The sequence below is a fragment of the Schistocerca serialis genome, chromosome 9, assembly GCF_023864345.2.
Source record: "Schistocerca serialis cubense isolate TAMUIC-IGC-003099 chromosome 9, iqSchSeri2.2, whole genome shotgun sequence".
In the NCBI taxonomy this organism is placed as follows: Eukaryota; Metazoa; Arthropoda; class Insecta; order Orthoptera; family Acrididae; genus Schistocerca; species Schistocerca serialis.
Genome location: NC_064646.1, coordinates 38398173 through 38417788, shown reverse-complemented (window position 1 = coordinate 38417788; position 19616 = coordinate 38398173). Strand labels below are relative to the sequence as shown.

Here is a 19616-nt window from a genome sequence, read left to right as displayed (position 1 = left end):
GTCTCATATTGTTCGTGGAAAGGAAGATTGTTGGTATGCCTCTGTGTGAGTTCTAATCTCTCTGATTTTATCCTCATGGTCTCTTCACGAGATATACGTAGGAGGGAGCAATATACTGCTTGACTCCTCAGTGAAGGTATGTTCTCGAAACTTCAACAAAAGCCCGTACCGAGATACTGAGCGTCTCTCCTGCAGAGTCTTCCACTGGAGTTTATCTATCATCTCTGTAACGCTTCCACAATTACTAAATAATCCTGTAACAAAGCATGCTGCTCTCTGTTGGATCTTCTCTGTCTCTTCTATTGACCCTATCTGGTACGAATCCCACACTGGTGAGCAATATTCAAGCAGTGGGCAAACAAGTGTACTGTAACCTACTTCCTTTGTTTTTGGATTGCATTACTTAGGATTCTTCCAATGAATCTCAATCTGGCTCCTGCTTTACCGACGATTAATTTTATATGGTCATTCCATTTTAAATCACTCCTAATGCCTACTCCCAGATAATTTATGGAATTAACTGTTTCCAGTTGCTGACCTGCTATTTTGTAGCTAAATGATAAGGAATCTTTCTTTCTATGTTTTTTTATACTGGATTCACTTCATGTCTTGTATGCTGCCAGAAAATGGAATGGAATGTCAGTAAAAGTACATTTAATCTAATCTAATTTTATCTTATCTAAAAGTAACCATTATTAATTTATTCTGTTGTCAAGTATAACCTCTACCCATACTGACTCACAGGAACTGTGTGCTTCAGTTCTGTTACACGAGAAAACAGCAACAAAAATGCCGCCACCAACTGTATTTAATCTATCCTTTCCAAGCATCGTTAGGTATTTTATAAAAATTTTGGCTGAATTTATCTCTGGCTTCAGCCAGCGTTTGGTACCTATAATGATTTGGACTTCAGTGCTTTCTATTCACTCTGTTTCTTTCCCAGTACAGCTACAATAGTATATGACCACAATACTGATAATACACTTAGTCTCCATGCCATTATCTTTTATTTTTAGTAGATGTGTGGAATTTGAAGTTTTTCTGACTCACTCAAGGTATCAAAAGTTACACCAGTTTTTAAGAAAGGGGAAAAATAAGTTTCCTGAACATACAAAGCAATCTCAATTGTGCCAATATTTTCGAAGATATTTGAGGATTGCTACACACACAAATAAGCAGCTACTTTGAAAAACACAGTCTCCTATGTAACAATCAGTCTGGTTTCTGCAAGGGAGAAACACAATAGCAGCTATTTCAGAAATTATGGATGAAACTTTAACAGCTTTTGAAGACAAAAATGTGGTATCACTGGTATTATATGATCTAAGCAGTTTATTCAATTGCATTCCTGTTGGCCTTCTGCTAAAGAAACTGCAGTTTTATGGGGTGTGTGGGAGCACATTAGCTGTAATGAGTTCTTGTTTAAGCAACAGAAAACAATTTGTCTCAGTCAAAAGTGTAACTTCCTCCTTGAAGAAAATCAGCTCAGGTGTTCCACAAAGATCTGTTCTCAGACCCTTCTTCTTCATTACAGCAATCAATGGTTTGCCCAATAACATAGCTCACTCTGTCAATTGCCTTGCTAATGATACAACACAACTTATCACACATCACAGAATTTCAGATCTGAATAGGATAGCAAAAGAAATTCTTGATATGGCCTTACACTGTTTTACAGCTAGTGAACTCCTGTGTAAGCCCAATAAAAACAGACAGCTCCTAACGGAATTGTCAAATGAAATAGAAAATAAGTCAGTAAAATTTTTAGGTGTTTACACCAACTCCAAACTCCACTGGGAGGAACATTTCAATCATGTATGTGAAAAAATATCTCAGGAGTCATACCTCATTTGGAAATTTAGTGACATAATGAGCTTGGATTATCTTAGATTACTGTTCCAGGCACATATGTCATATGGTCTGATTCTACAGGGACTGCCCTCGCATCAAGAATATTTTTAAAACACAAAAAAAAGTCTTACACATATTGAGTAAAACAGGACGTGTGGAGCACAGTTGTCCCCTTTTTCCACACTCAGAATACTCACAAGTATAAATTTACACATTTATATATTTGTGCTCCATATTAAAAATAATATTTCAGACTTTGTGGTTACAGGGGAAATTCATGAATGCAACGCCAGAGCTAAGGCTAATTTAGATATACCAAAGCACAGGTCAGTCAGACTGATATTCTCACAAAGTGAACACACTGAAAATTTTCAATAAATTATCAGTCTGTGTTTGGTCTACAGATCTAAAAATCTTAAAATGAACTGTCACAGACGGTTGTCAAATAACTCGTTCTACTGTATATAAGAATTCTTTGAGATACCTAAGGACAATAAGAGTATTTAACAAATTTTCCTATACTTTATTGTATTATTGTTGTTGTTGTTGTGGTCTTCAGTCCTGAGACTGGTTTGATGCAGCTCTCCATGCTACTCTATCCTGTGCAAGCTTTTTCATCTCCCAGTACCTACTGCAACCTACATCCTTCTGAATCTGCTTAGTGTATTCATCTCTTGGTCTCCCTCTACGATTTTTACCCTCCACGCTGCCCTCAAATACTAAATTGGTGATCCCTTGATGCCTCAGAACATGTCCTACCAACCGATCCCTTCTTCTGGTCAAGTTGTGCCACAAACTTCTCTTCTCCCCAATCCTATTCAATACTTCCTCATTAGTTATGTGATCTACCCATCTAATCTTCAGCATTCTTTTGTAGCACCACATTTCGAAAGCTTCTATTCTCTTCTTGTCCAAACTATTTATCGTCCATGTTTCACTTCCATACATGGCTACACTCCATACGAATACTTTCAGAAATGACTTCCTGACACTTAAATCAATACTGGATGTTAACAAATTTCTCTTCTTCAGAAACGCTTTCCTTGCCGTTGCCAGCCTACATTTTATATCCTCTCTACTTCGACCATCATCAGTTATTTTGCTCCCCAAATAGCAAAACTCCTTTACTACTTTAAGTGCCTCATTTCCTAATCTAATTCCCTCAGCATCACCCGACTTAATTAGACTACATTCCATTATCCTTGTTTTGCTTTTGTTGATGTTCATCTTATATCCTCCTTTCAAGACACTGTCCATTCCATTCAACTGCTCTTCCAAGTCCTTTGCTGTCTCTGACAGAATTACAATGTCATCGGCGAACCTCAAAGTTTTTATTTCTTCTCCATGAATTTTAATACCTACTCCGAATTTTTCTTTTGTTTCCTTTACTGCTTGCTCAATATACAGATTGAACAACATCGGGGAGAGGCTACAACCCTGTCTTACTCCCTTCCCAACCACTGCTTCCCTTTGATGTCCCTCGACTCTTATAACTGCCATCTGGTTTCTGTACAAATTGTAAATAGCCTTTCGCTCCCTGTATTTTACCCCTGCCACCTTTAGAATTTGAAAGAGAGTATGCCAGTCAACATTGTCAAAAGCTTTCTCTAAGTCTATAAATGCTAGAAACGTAGGTTTGCCTTTCCTTAATCTTTCTTCTAAGATAAGTCGTAAGGTCAGTATTGCCTCACGTGTTCCAGTGTTTCTACAGAATCCAAACTGATCTTCCCCGAGGTTGGCTTCTACTAGTTTTTCCATTCGTCTGTAAAGAATTCGTGTTAGTATTTTGCAGCTGTGACTTATTAAACTGATAGTTCGGTAATTTTCACATCTGTCAACACCTGCTTTCTTTGGGATTGGAATTATTATATTCTTCTTGAAGTCTGAGGGTATTTCGCCTGTTTCATACATCTTGCTCACCAGATGGTAGAGTTTTGTCAGGACTGGCTCTCCCACGGCCGTCAGTAGTTCCAATGGAATATTGTCTACTCCGGGGGCCTTGTTTCGACTCAGGTCTTTCAGTGCTCTGTCAAACTCTTCACGCAGTATCATATCTCCCATTTCATCTTCATCCTCTTCCATTTCCATAATATTGTCCTCAAGTACATCGCCCTTGTATAGACCCTCTATATACTCCTTCCACCTTTCTGCTTTCCCTTCTTTGCTTAGAACTGGGTTTCCATCTGAGCTCTTGATATTCATACAAGTGGTTCTCTTATCTCCAAAGGTCTCCTTAATTTTCCTGTAGGCGGTATCTATCTTACCCCTAGTGAGATAGGCCTCTACATCCTTACATTTGTCCTCTAGCCATCCCTGCTTAGCCATTTTGCACTTCCTGTCGATCTCATTTTTGAGACATTTGTATTCCTTTTTGCCTGTTTCACTTACTGCATTTTTATATTTTCTCCTTTCATCAATTAAATTCAATATTTCTTCTGTTACCCAAGGATTTCTACTAGCCCTCGTCTTTTTACCTACTTGATCCTCTGCTGCCTTCACTTCTTCATCCCTCAAAGCTACCCATTCTTCTTCTACTGTATTTATTTCCCCCATTCCTGTCAATTGCTCCCTTATGCTCTCCCTGAATCTCTGTACAACCTCTGGTTCTTTTAGTTTATCCAGGTCCCATCTCCTCAAATTCCCACCTTTTTGCAGTTTTTTCAGTTTTAATCTACAGGTCATAACCAATAGATTGTGGTCAGAGTCCACATCTGCCCCTGGAAATGTCTTACAATTTAAAACCTGGTTCCTAAATCTCTGTCTTACCATTATATAATCTATCTGATACCTTTTAGTATCTCCAGGGTTCTTCCATGTATACAACCTTCTTTCATGATTCTTAAACCAAGTGTTAGCTATGATTATGTTGTGCTCTGTGCAAAATTCTACCAGGCGGCTTCCTCTTTCATTTCTGTCCCCCAATCCATATTCACCTACTATGTTTCCTTCTCTCCCTTTTCCTACACTCGAATTCCAGTCACCCATGACTATTAAATTTTCCTCTCCCTTCACAATCTGAATAATTTCTTTTATTTCATCATACATTTCTTCAATTTCTTCGTCATCTGCAGAGCTAGTTGGCATATAAACTTGTACTACTGTAGTAGGTGTGGGCTTCGTGTCTATCTTGGCCACAATAATGCGTTCACTATGCTGTTTGTAGTAGCTTACCCGCATTCCTATTTTCCTATTCATTATTAAACCTACTCCTGCATTACCCCTATTTGATTTTGTGTTTATAACCCTGTAGTCACCTGACCAAAAGTCTTGTTCCTCCTGCCACCGAACTTCACTAATTCCCACTATATCTAACTTCAACCTATCCATTTCCCTTTTTAAATTTTCTAACCTACCTGCCCGATTAAGGGATCTGACATTCCACGCTCCGATCCGTAGAACGCCAGTTTTCTTTCTCCTGATAACGACATCCTCTTGAGTAGTCCCCGCCCGGAGATCCGAATGGGGGACTATTTTACCTCCGGAATATTTTACCCAAGAGGACGCCATCATCATGTAATCATACAGTAAAGCTGCATGCCCTCGGGAAAAATTACGGCTGTAGTTTCCCCTTGCTTTCAGCCGTTCGCAGTACAGCACAGCAAGGCCGTTTTGGTTATTGTTACAAGGCCAGATCAGTCAATCATCCAGACTCTTGTCCTTGCAACTACTGAAAAGGCTGCTGCCCCTTTTCATGAACCACACGTTTGTCTGGCCTCTCAACAGATACCCCTCCGTTGTGGTTGCACCTACGGTACGGCTATCTGTATCGCTGAGGCACGCAAGCCTCCCCACCAACGGCAAGGTCCATGGTTCATGGGGGGGGATTGTATTATTATGTGCTGCATTTATGTCTTGTATAATTATATTCTGTGTACTCTAGCCAATTATTATGCACTGTGTTTATAGCACACTGTATTATAGTATAGCTTATTGACACTAGTTGTTAGTTCCCCTATAGTGCATTTATTATTGCTGTACTTAATATATATACTAAAGTTTAATGACATTAGTTTATTTATTATTATGTATGTAGTATTAAATCCTGAATTATATTCTAATGATGAAACCTGTTTCTGACTTAATTTTATTTATCTGTTCTTTTTCCACAATGTTTTTACAGATGTGAGAACATGATAAGTGCCAATACTAATTTCTTTCATGTATTTCAATGTCCATTTTTAAATCAATGTATAATGTATCTAAATTTAGAGACTTAATTTCATAATTTTGTGTTTACAGATACACAGAGAAGGCAAAATTTTTGTCAAAACTTTTCCGAGACAGGCCAAGGCCTCCAATGGAGGAGGCTATGTACTGGACAGAGTATGTTGTTAGGCACAAAGGTGCTCCCCACATGAGATCTGCAGCTCTGGATCTGACATGGTACCAATATCTGCTACTAGATGTCATTGCCATGTTGTTGTTGGCAGTGATTTCAGTGATTTTTACGGCTGTGTTTCTAATTAGGACAGTTTACAGACTTGTATGCGGCAAAAGCAGTAAAGTGAAAAGTGGGGGGCAAAAGAAAGGTGTGAAAAAAGACTGAAACATTGTTACATTTCTGTCTGTGTAACACAGATGAACTTGTAAATATGAAACTATTAAAATGTATCTGCTTCCATCATATTTTGAATGATCATATTTAATTACTTAAAATTTCAAACTGATCTTCACTATCAACAGTTAAACTGTTAGATATTTTAAGTGCTTGAAAACACACAGTTTTCTCTGAACTGCTTAGTACCATCCAACTATTGCTCAATTTGATGTAGTAAAAGTGCTATTAAAGTCAGTGAAAGCTATGACAGGTAAGAGTTGATTTGTTATTTGTATGGATATAGCTTTAGATATAGATTTGTTTTGATTTGTATAGATATAATTATTGATTTTGTATTAATTTTCACATCTCGTATTAATTTTCACATTCTAATTTTTCTGTACACCACAATCCAACCATAGATAAGTACATTAGATGTAGTTAAAGTAGAAGAAGTGGTATGACATATGTTTTCAATTTGCTAAATGAGAACCTATGATCTCCTTGGCAGATTGCAGCTAAATTAGTTCTATTCTCAGAATTTTACACTGCCAAATTCTGAAGCAGACAGTTGTCATCACTAATTGTAAATGTGCTCAGATAACTTGGAACACTATAAAAGGGCAGGAGGATATCTACAACTTGTAATCATAAGCTGAAATGTAAAGGGCTGTCTTGAACAAAACACTTCCTCTTTCCTAAATAGCCAGTGTGTTTCCGAAAACAGTGGTTTTCCATTGTCTGGAATTAAATCCTACACCTTTGCACACCCTCTTTTGGAGCGACAGCCTGTGTGACTCTGTCTGTCAGATTGTGATGTCATCCACAGTTCTATCCTCTTATCTCATCATCATACAACACAAACATATCACTGTATATACACATCACTCAGTCGCTTACACACAACAGATGGTCTGCCTGTGTAGCTGAGCAATCAGTCACTGTGTGTGTCTCCTGTGCGAAGAACCCAGATTCGATTATCAGTAGTGCTGAGTATTTCTCATTGGCGTGAGTGATGAAATGGAGTGCACTCAGTCTTTTGAGGCCAATTGAGGGCCTATTCAAGTGAATAGTTGCCCCCACGTCAGGAGAGGTAACAATGTTCAGGGTAACATGACAGGCAGTTGGCATCATGTGGTCCTCTAGGCCTGCTTGCAGAATTTCTCCCTCTTTCTTTTTTAGTTTAGTGGGAGAGAGTCTCAAAAAACAATTTTTAGAGCACTTTTGTTAATTGTGTAATGCACATCACCTCTCGGGATAACACTGTGGTGCAAATTTATAACAATGCATGGAAGACCGAGGTGGCCATGTAAATAAAACTCTGAACCCAGTGTGTAGTAGGTGAAAGCAAAATAATGCAAACTTCAACCCAGACAGTATTATTATTTTCAGTTCTAAGATGCTAACAGTTAATTTTACCCCAAGAAACTGGCAGTGCATTTTTGAGGGCCCAAACAGTGTGGGGCCAGTGGAATGTTCTACACTGTATGTGCTGCCTATGATGTGAACCACCTCTGGATACTTCCCGATAACTGCTAGAAGAGTGATAATTCTCTGTAATGTCAGGAAACAGTTTAGCTTAGGCCCGTTGTGAAGGCTGAAGATTTTGTACACAAAGTTGCTTTGTTGTTGTTGTTGTTGTGGTCTTCAGTCCTGAGACTGGTTTGATGCAGCTCTCCATGCTACTCTATCCTGTGCAAGCTTTTTCATCTCCCAGTACCTACTGCAACCTGCATCCTTCTGAATCTGCTTAGTGTATTCATCTCTTGGTCTCCCTCTACGATTTTTACCCTCCACGCTGCCCTCCAATACTAAATTGGTGTTCCCTTGATGCCTCAGAACATGTCCTACCAGCCGATCCCTTCTTCTGGTCAAGTTGTGCCACAAACTTCTCTTCTCTCCAATCCTATTCAATACTTCCTCATTAGTTATGTGATCTACCCATCTAATCTTCAGCATTCTTCTGTAGCACCACATTTCGAAAGCTTCTATTCTCTTCTTGTCCAAGCTATTTATCGTCCATGTTTCACTTCCATACATGGCTACACTCCATACAAATACTTTCAGAAAAGACTTCCTGACACTTAAATCAATACTGGATGTTAACAAATTTCTCTTCTTCAGAAACGCTTTCCTTGCCATTGCCAGCCTACATTTTATATCCTCTCTACTTCGACCATCATCAGTTATTTCGCTCCCCAAATAGCAAAACTCCTTTACTACTTTAAGTGCCTCATTTCCTAATCTAATTCCCTCAGCATCACCCGACTTAATTAGACTACATTCCATTATCCTTGTTTTGCTTTTGTTGATGTTCATCTTATATCCTCCTTTCAAAACACTGTCCATTCCATTCAACTGCTCTTCCAAGTCCTTTGCTGTCTCTGACAGAATTACAATGTCATTGGCGAACCTCAAAGTTTTCATTTTTTCTCCATGGATTTTAATACCTACTCCAAATTTTTCTTTTGTTTCCTTTACTGCTTGCTCAATATACAGATTGAACAACATCTGGGAGAGGCTACAACCCTGTCTTACTCCCTTCCCAACCACTGCTTCCCTTTCATGCCCCTTGACTCTTATAACTGCCATTTGGTTTCTGTACAAATTGTAAATAGCCTTTTGCTCCCTGTATTTTACCCCTGCCACCTTTAGAATTTGAAAGAGAGTATTCCAGTCAACATTGTCAATAGCTTTCTCTAAGTCTACAAATGCTAGAAATGTAGGTTTGCCTTTCCTTAATCTTTCTTCTAAGATAAGTCGTAAGGTCAGTATTGCCTCACGTGTTCCAGTGTTTCTACGGAATCCAAACTGATCTTCCCCGAGGTTGGCTTCTACCAGTTTTTCCATTTGTCTGTAAAGAATTCGTGTTAGTATTTTGCAGCTGTGAATTATTAAACTGATAGTTTGGTAATTATCACATCTGTCTACACCTCCTTTCTTTGGGATTGGAATTATTATATTCTTCTTGAAGTCTGAGGGTATTTCACCTGTTTCGTACATCTTGCTCACCAGATGGTAGAGTTTTGTCAGGACTGGCTCTCCCAAGGCCGTCAGTAGTTCCAATGGAATGTTGTCTACTCCGGGGGCCTTGTTTCGACTCAGTTCTTTCAGTGCTCTGTCAAACTCTTCACACAGTATCATATCTCCCATTTCATCTTCATCTACATCCTCTTCCATTTCCATAATATTGTCCTCAAGTGCATCGCCCTTGTATAGACCCTCTATATACTCCTTCCACCTTTCTGCTTTCCCTTCTTTGCTTAGAACTGGGTTTCCATCTGAGCTCTTGATATTCATACAAGTCGTTCTCTTTTCTCCAAAGGTCTCTTTAATTTTCCTGTAGGCAGTATCTATCTTACCCCTAGTGAGATAGGCCTCTACATCCTTACATTTGTCCTCTAGCCATCCCTGCTTAGCCATTTTGCACTTCCTGTCGATCTCATTTTTGAGACGTTTGTATTCCTTTTTGCCTGCTTCATTTACTGCATTTTTATATTTTCTCCTTTCATCAATTAAATTCAATATTTCTTCTGTTACCCAAGGATTTCTACTAGCCCTCGTCTTTTTACCTACTTGATCCCCTGCTGCCTTCGCTACTTCATCCCTCAAAGCTACCCATTCTTCTTCTACTGTATTTCTTTCCCCCATTCCTGTCAATTGTTGCCTTATGCTCTCCTTGAAACTCTGTACAACCTCTGGTTCTTTCAGTTTATCCAGGTCCCATCTCCTTAAATTCCCACCTTTTTGCAGTTTCTTCAGTTTTAATCTACAGGTCATAACCAATAGATTGTGGTCAGAGTCCACATCTGCCCCTGGAAATGTCTTACAATTTAAAACCTGGTTCCTAAATCTCTGTCTTACCATTATATAATCTATGTGATACCTTTTAGTATCTCCAGGGTTCTTCCATGTCTACAACCTTCTTTCATGATTCTTAAACCAAGTGTTAGTTATGATTATGTTGTGCTCTGTGCAAAATTCTACCAGGCGGCTTCCTCTTTCATTTCTTAGCCCCAATCCATATTCACCTACTATGTTTCCTTCTCTTCCTTTTCCTACACTCGAATTCCAGTCACCCATGACTATTAAATTTTCGTCTCCCTTCACAATCTGAATAATTTCTTTTATTTCATCATACATTTCTTCAATTTACTACTCTGAAAAATAAGTGGTAAGCAGAGCTGTAACCAGGTGATACTGCACTCCCGTCACAAATGCCGAGACTGAGCAACTCCACCCCCTCCTCTCCCCCTCCGTCACCCCATTATAGACTACCTTACTACAGTTTTCTCAGCATAGATCTATAATTTTGTAAGTATGTTGAATAAAAATGAAACACACAGAAACAGACTGTCCAGTGAGATTTGATACAAGAACTATGTGGGTTATACATTCTAGCGCCTCAAGAATTTTGGTGTAAATTCTAAAAACACTCAGCCTTCCACCGTCTCAATTACCTGATATTTTAGGTACGAGTGCAGGAGAGCGAGGACGTTTCTACCAATCCACCTGTTTCTACGTGCAGGTCGGAAGTTTGTTATTAGAAGACTGTAAGAGACGCGAGCCACTAACGACAAGTGTTTGCCACCAGCTCCACAGAAGACGTGATGAAAACTCAAGTAATAATTATGTAGTATTCATTCATATGTGATTATTGTAGAAAAAGAGAAGAAAACAATTGACTATATACTTTTAACTTACTTCATGTCTTATCTCTGCATAAGGCAGGACACATGTGATGTCCATAAATTATTGGATTGTTACAACCTATGATATTGTACTTGTGTTTTATCGCATCTGACATTGGCTTGCTGGAGTTTACATACTTATGTGAAAAAGAGTAAATGTTGCTTTGTGTTGAGAGTTGAAAATATCCACGAGTACACAAATAATTTCAAGAATAGAGAAGTAGCTTAATAAATTCCTGTAACCCGCTATAGTCTTTGGAGAAGAAGCTTTTAGTGACCGACGTAACTGCTTACCCAGAGAAGAGGATCGGCTGCACACAATACGTAAGTCAACTGCGAGAGACATGTGAGTCTTGCACCCCAGTACCACACTGTCTCGTGTTGTCCGAAAAATGTTAGAATGATAAAACACAAGTACAATATCATAGGTTGTAACAATCCCATAATTTATGGACATCACATGTGTCCTGCCTCATGCAGAGATAAGACATAAAGTAAGTTAAAAGTATATAGTCAATTACTTTCTTCTCTTTTTCTACAGTAATCACTTTCACTAACACATCAAAGAATACTACATAATTATTCCTTGAGTTTTCATCACGTCTTCTGTGCCGATGGCGGCAAACCTTTGTCGTCATCAGTGACTCACCCCTCTTACAGTCTTCTAATAACAAACTTCCAATCTGCACATGGAAACAGGTGGATTGGTAGAAACGTTCTCACTCTCCCGCACTTGTACCTAAAATATAGGGTGTTCGCGACGGTGGAAGGCCGAGTGTTTCTACAATTTAGATCGAAATTCTTAGGCACTACATATCCCTCCGATTAGCGCGAATAAGCTGTATTTTATTTATATTCATTGTGTACAAGAATGTCACACTAGGTAAGTCTTTATCTTTTAACAATACAACGTTTGGCATGATGATTAGCAAAGTAACTTTAACTTTCAATCCATTAGCATGTTTTGGAGCTTCCTTTATGCTAGGATAAGGAAAACTACCTAATACATAAATAAAGGCTTCTACCAGTGGTCTTCCAATGCCTGGGCCTGAGCAATGCAGTTGATGACAAAACGATTATTGACACCAGAGAAGACAATGTTGTTTCGCTGCATACTGCAACAATGACTGTGAAACCCTGGTGAACCCACACCCTCTCTCAGCTTTGCAGTGCCACTGGAAGAAGATGCCAATATATAGCCGAGCAGAGGAATACTCACTGCAGTCAGTGATCAATGATGAAGATGACGGCATTGTGTTGGATAGGGTTCTAGTGTATATTATGTCTTATTTTCAATTTTAACTGTGAACATTATCTCTATGTACTTCAGGTGATGAGTCTTGTTAATTGTCTGTATCAAGTGGTACTTAATATTCAGGGACAGCAATAAATACTTAGAACATTCCTGTGGAAATGGATTATACATAGTTAAGTAAATCTTCATAGCCGGTCGCTGTGGAAGAGTGGTTCTAGGCGCTTCATTCCAGAACCACGCGGCTGTTACGGTCGCAGGTTCGAATCCTACCTCGTGCATGGATGTGTGTGATGTCCTTAGGTTACTTAGGCTTATGTAGTTCTAAATCTAGGGGACTGATGACCTCAGATGTTAAGTCCCATAGTGCTTAGAGCCATCTGAACCATTTTTTGAAATCTTCATAGCTATACTGTAATAAAGTTAACTAATAATCTACATGTTCTAGTTTCCACTCATTCTCCTTTCAGAGCGATTAGAGAACCTGCCATTGTACTGATGACTATTTTTTTGTCAGGTACAATAGATTCTACTGCAACATTGAATACTCCAATGATGTTTTCACTTCTTCAAAAATATCTTCACCAGTAGTAGTTCCATTTAATGGCTGCTATGCTAACAATTCTTCCAATATGCTGAACTTCACATTTGCTCCACGTACAAAAATTGCTATGTCTGACAAATCAGTGGTCTCGTCCAAAGCAACTACAAAGCCTGCAAACACTATTAGCCATAACAGCAATTTGCTGAACACTGCCTGTCTCAATAAACTTATTTGTTCAAACTCTTTTTTTCCTTTATTCGTACACAGTACATGTGCAGTGTCCAAGAGACATTACCTTACGAATTCAACTTCTGCAAAAGGTTTTAAGGATGTGGTATTTTTTCTACTCATTATAAAACTAGCTTTAACCAAATTGTCACACTGTATCCTACGTTTGGTAAACATTTGGTATTGCTTGTCCAAATCTGAAATTACTACACTGTAAGAAAACAAATCTGAAAGGGATGAAAATCAGTAGATGTGACGTACAGGCAAACAAATGAATACAATTTCAGAAGAATTCAATGGTTTATTCAAGAGAACAAGCTTCACAAATGGACCAAACCAATAATGCGTCGGTCCACCTCTGGCCCTTAAGCGAGGAGTTGTTCGGCTTGCCATTGATTGACAGAGTTGTTGGATGTCCTACTGAGGGATATTGTTCCAAATCTGTCCAATAGGGGCATTAGATCATCAAAATCCTGAGCGGGCTGAAGGATTGTGCCCACACTGCTCCCAATACTCTCAACTGGCGAGAGATCCGACGACCTTGCTGGCCGATATACGATTTCGCAGCACAAAGGCAAGCAGTGGAAACTCTCACTGTGTGTGGGCTGCCATTATCTTGCTGAAATGTAAGCCCAGGATGGCTTTCTGTGAAGGGAAACAGAAGAGGGTGTAGAATATTGTTGACCTACCACTGCACTGTAAGTGTGCCGTGGATGTCAGCCATAGGGATCCTGCTATGAAATGGAATGGTACCCCAGACCACCACTCCTGGTTGTTGGGCTGCATGGTGGGTGACAGTCAGGTTCATGTTCCACCGCCATATGGTGCGTCTCCAGACACGTCTTTGCTGGTCATCGGGCATGGACAGAGAGAGGGCAGAAAGAGGAGCAAGAGGAGATGGACAGACAGAGATGGGGTGAAGAAGATGGACAGAGAGGGGGAGAGGGGATGATGGACAAAGACAGGGGGAGGAGGAGATGGACAGAGACGGGGGGAGGGGGGGGGGGAGGGAGAAGGAGATTAGGATGTGTATCCAATTCCCACACATATCAGAAACGTGTGCTATCTCTTTTCTTTCTTTTCCATTCAACCAGGGTGAGCTACAACAAAGTGTGGCCAGGCACAGCTAGCTTATAATAAATCCATGCCTAGTAGCAGCCCCCTGTGGTGTTCAGGTCAACTGAAGTTGATGACAGTTTTCATTTTCTGCTACTTGCGAAGCAACTCAAATCGCTTGATACCGGCAAGTCTTCAGGTCCAGATTGTATACCGATGAGGTTCCTTCCAGATTACGCTGATACAATAGCTCCCTACTTAGCAATCATATACAACAGCTCGCTCACCGATAGATCTGTACCTACAGATTGGAAAATTGTGCAGGTCGCACCGGTGTTTAAGAAGGGTAGTAGGAGTAATCCATCGAACTACAGACCTATATCATTGACGTCGGTTTGCAGTAGGGTTTTGGAGCATATACTGTATTCAAACATTATGAATCATGTCGAAGGGAACGATCTATTGATACGTAATCAGCTTGGTTTCAGAAAACATCGTTCTTGTGCAACGCAGCTAGCTCTTTATTCACACAAAGTAATTTTATTTATTTATTTATTATCATCCCAATGATCACATTTGTGATATAGGATTTGTCAGGGTACATTTTAACAACTATATAATATCTTTACAAAATTTGTATCTGTGCTGAATTCATATTAATCTATCTTATGTTTAATACAATATACAACTAATAAGTGTTTTTATAACATAACTTATTATGCACTGATGTAATTTCATTTGTCACATTAACTTAAACATATATTTTATACAGTTGCACAAAGATATTCACTTATGCTGTAATATCATTTGTCAAGCATGTGGTTCTTTAGAACAGTTTTAAATTTATCCTCATTTTCCAGCTCTTTGATATGTTTTGGTAGTGCATTAAATGTCTGATGCCTTGATTACATACATGTTTCTGGCTTCGGGTCCTTGTTACAGCTTGTATGTGGAGATCTTTACATTGCCGTGTATCGTAATTATGGAAATCTGTACTGGTTTTCATTTTGTCCTGATTTCTTTTGATCACCAACAGACATTTCAGAATGTATAATGATGGAATTGTTAAAATTTTCAATGCTTTAAAAAGGGGCCTACAATGTGTTTGAGGTGGGCTGTGGATCATTATCCGAATAGCACATTTTTGTAATTTGAAAATCTCATTTAGACGAGAATTTGTTTTTCCCCAGAATACTATCCCATAGGATGCAATGGACTGAAAATAGTCAAAATATACTAATCTGGTACAGTCATTACTACAAACTCTTGAAATTATTCTAAGCACAAAACATGCTGAATTTAGTTTTAGTGCTATCGACAGGGGATCTCAAGTTGATTCCGTATTTCTAGATTTCCGGAAGGCTTTTGACACCGTTCCTCACAAGCGACTTCTAATGAAGCTGTGGGCCTTTGGGGTATCGTCTCAGTTGTGCGACTGGATTCGTGATTTCCTGTCAGGAAGATTGCAGTTCATAGTAATAGACGGCAAATCATCGAGTAAAACTGAAGCGATATCAGGTGTTCCCCAGGGAAGCGTCCTGCGACCTCTGCTGTTTCTGATCTATGTAAATGACCTGAGTGACAATCTGAGCAGTTCTCTTAGGTTGTTCGCAGATGGTGCTGTAATTTACCGTCCAGTAAGGTCATCCGAAGACCAGTATCAGTTGCAAAGTGATTTAGAAAAGATTGCTGTATGGTGTGGCAGGTGGCAGTTGACGCTAAATAACGAAAAGTGTGAGGTGATCCACATGAGTTCCAAAAGAAATCCGTTGGAATTCGATTACTCGATAAATAGTACAATTCTCAAGGCTGTCAATTCAACTAAGTACCTGGGTGTTAAAATTACGAACAACTTCAGTTGGAAAGACCACATAGATTATATTGTGGGGAAGGCGAGCCAAAAGTTGCGTTTCATTGGCAGGACACTTAGAAAATGCAACAAGTCCACTAAAGAGACAGCTTACACTACACTCGTTCGTGCTCTGTTAGAATATTGCTGCGCGGTGTGGGATCCTTACCAGGTGGGATTGACGGAGGACAGTTCGTTTTGTATTATCACGTAATAGGGGAGAGAGTGTGGCAGATATGATATGCGAGTTGGGATGGAAGTCATTAAAGCAAAGACGTTTTCCGTCGCGGTGAGATCTATTTACGAAATTTCAGTCACCAACTTTCTCTTCCGAATGCGAAAATATTTTGTTGAGCCCAACCTACATAGGTAGGAATGATCATCAAAATAAAATAAAAGAAATCAGAGCTCGAACAGAAAGGTTTAGGTGTTCGTTTTTCCCGCGCGCTGTTCGGGAGTGGAATGGTGGAGAGATAGTATGATTGTGGTTCTATGAACCCTCTGCCAAGCACTTAAATGTGAATTGCAGAGTAATCGTGTAGATGTAGATGTACTTTAGGGCTGTGTTGTCTGCACCGATGCAGAAGCGGAAGTACTTCTCCAAACGCGTGCCTTCAGGCTGGTGATCTGTTTCCCCCACTCTTCGAGCGCACATGGACCGTAACTTTGCTCTCAGAATTGGAAGCGTGTTTGTATTTGTTGTTCAAATTCAGTAGCGGGGAAATATTGTTGCGCGTGCAGAAAACTTCCACTGGTCGGTATCATGAGATGCAAATCCAAGGGGAGCCGAGTGTCGACGGAGATATCCGAAAATTCTTCCCGGGCGGAGTACAGTGTGTTAACTGTAAGACGACTGAGTTGTGACGGGGTGCGGGGAGAGGAGGAAGCAAGCATTGGGTGGCGAGGGGAGAGGAGCCGTAGGGAGGGGGGGGGGGGGGGGGGGGACAAGGCACGCCTACCAGTTGCAGTGCTGGCACTACAAATTGCGCGTCATGCTTACACGAAAGCAGATGAAAGGCTTGGAAGTAAAACTCGCTTTAAATGTTGTTCGTAAACGAAACTGAAATCGTCATGTACATTAAAATCTATATATAATATAAATGAATGTAGGTATGTTTGTCTACTATGCGCTCACAAACCATGCAATGAAACTTTGGTGAGTTGTTCTCCGAATGCCCGAAGACAGTAATGGGCACTGTTTCTACAGTTAGGTCACCGTTTTATGCGTAGCGCAATTGATTAGGTAAAGGCTTGTCACGCGTCCGATTCCCACTACTCGCAATTTTTTTTTCATTTTATTTCATTCCCCGCAATGTTAAACTATTAATTATAAAATTTAAATATCCTTAAACAGGTCATATAGTATAAAATTAACTGTCAATCTCTATATATAAAAATGAATGTATGTATGTCTGCCCTCTGTTCGTTCCCAAATCATTCATCCGATTGCGATGAAATTTTGGGGATTCCTTCAAAGTGATCGCGAGCAAAATATCTGAAATGGAAACTCACCTTTTCTTGCCAGGCGTTTGTGGTGATACGCCAGGCTGATTCTTGGAAAACTGTTTGAATCTTCCAATGCTACGCATGCTTTGTCCCGTGTATGTAGCAGCTCTCACTGAAGATTTGTAAATGCGGTGAAGCAATTTTTTCTGCTCCCTTTCCCTTTCGCAGCATTCAATCACACGCAATATAATTTTGCGAACATCGCTACATAATACTGGTTTCCTTCTAACCGTAGGCATACCGGTAGGGGTTGTTGGCGACTCCCGAGATGGGCCAGCAACTGCCTCTTCACTCATTTTGATAATGTTTAGCACAAATGCACAATAAAAACACGCAGAAGAGTACAGCGCAAAACAATAACGAAGCAGACGACAATGGCTACCTTGTACAACATAGTCAGCTACGTAATGTTGGCAGAAGTGTAAACTGCGTGCCTACCGAAGCCTCCCGACGTTTACCGACTTCTGCCGATTCAGGACTGCCATCTAAAAGTTTACACACTGTACAGCGTGAGCACCAGACTCTCCCTTGCCGAATTAATAGCAATGGCGGGCCGCCGGTTGTGCACCCTTGGTTTACACGATTATTCAGTTCAGTTGAAAAGCGTATAGCTGTCTATAGGCGTAACAACTAAGAACTCCCGCAGTATTATTAACCACTCGCAGAAGGCTTATTGTTGAATTCTTTTTATTTAGACAGTAGATTGCCATCACTTAAATTACCGATCCCGGTCAAAGACTCAGAAAATCTGGACATTTGAGTCAAATTGGGTTGTTTTCCCGGACACATACAGTCTTACGTAAGCCGGTGAATTGCATTATCGAGGTATAACGTTTGGAGCACGGGCTTGCGGAGCGAGACGTACACTTGCGCAGTTGGTTTGCCTGCACATTAACTTTCAGGTGGGCGGGTGGCGGCGAGATGTATGCAGTCAGTGTTATTGTTATATTGAACATACAATTATAAGTATCAAATGCAGCTCAAGCAGTTTCGTTTGTATACCTGTGCGAGTGCGATTTGCAAAGGGAAGAGTAGGCGTCGACCAAGAGCGACCGAAGAACGTTTTAACGATTGAGGGAGTCTTTCACGAGTAGCTCCAAGAAAACTGCCTCAATTGAGAACGTCGACGGGAGACGTTCACACAGACCTGAAAGGCAGTTGCGTGGCGCGTATTGTTCTCACTACAGTCGAAAGCACGAAGCGAATTGCGATGGACATTCACGGCGGCGGAATGGGAATGCAGCGCTAATATTGGTGCGGCAAGGGGGGTCGCTACCAGTCAGAGGGCGAGACGAAGACACAAGTTGACGCTCTGTGGAGAAAACATGGACGTGGCGGTATTCCTAATACACCAAGGGAAGTCACGCGTCTGAGGGTTTCCGTTGGGGCGCGATGTGGCCCTTCAGTTTATCTGCTGATCGCGAACTTCTAACGCAACGTGTTCCAACTCTCTTCGTTCCCAGCATCGATGTGTTCACATACTCGTTTCATGTCTTTAACGTACTGCACCATTATATTTCGAATTGTCAGCAGTGCCCAAAAGCCGAGACATACGGCGATCCGCTTAAGACTTACGTGGGACCGCTAAAAATAGGGACATTCCGTGAAAATCGTGGTGTCTGGCTACACTCGTGAGTTCAAAGGTTGCAAGAAGACAACAGCATACCATTTCTAATAAATCCATACCTAGCAGTCCCCTGTGACGCCAAAGTAACCGAGGTTGATAACAGATTCTCTTTTGTTTCTACTTTAGAGGAGTGGACATTGTGTCGGCACGGTGTTTCATTCCGTGCGCACTACAGCAACGTAGCACAGCACTAAACAAATTTTCTGTACGGTTCTAATTAAAGTTCCAGTTTTTAAACGCTGCAGAACGAGAATAACGTAACATTTGAACAGCATAAAATTGGTGCAGGGGAAAACGTTGCGGAACAAAATACAGGGTTATTACAAATGATTGAAACGATTTCACAGCTCTACAATAACTTTATTATTTGAGATATTTTCACAATGCTTTGCACACACATACAAAAACTCAAAAAGTTTTTTTAGGCATTCACAAATGTTCGATATGTGCCCCTTTAGTGATTCGGCAGACATCA

The 19616-nt window shown here is 40.2% G+C and overlaps 1 protein-coding gene across 1 annotated transcript in view; it reads left to right on the top strand.

The window, feature by feature from the left end:
* LOC126418698 (UDP-glycosyltransferase UGT5-like) overlaps positions 1-6477 on the top strand; it is a 131339-nt gene extending 124862 nt beyond the window's left edge. Inside the window, exon 6 of the mRNA XM_050085593.1 lies at positions 6091-6477. Coding sequence (XP_049941550.1) covers positions 6091-6397 — 307 coding nt within the window. The 3' untranslated portion in view covers positions 6398-6477. The remainder of the gene's footprint in view (positions 1-6090) is intronic.
* Positions 6478-19616: the final 13139 nt, after the last annotated feature.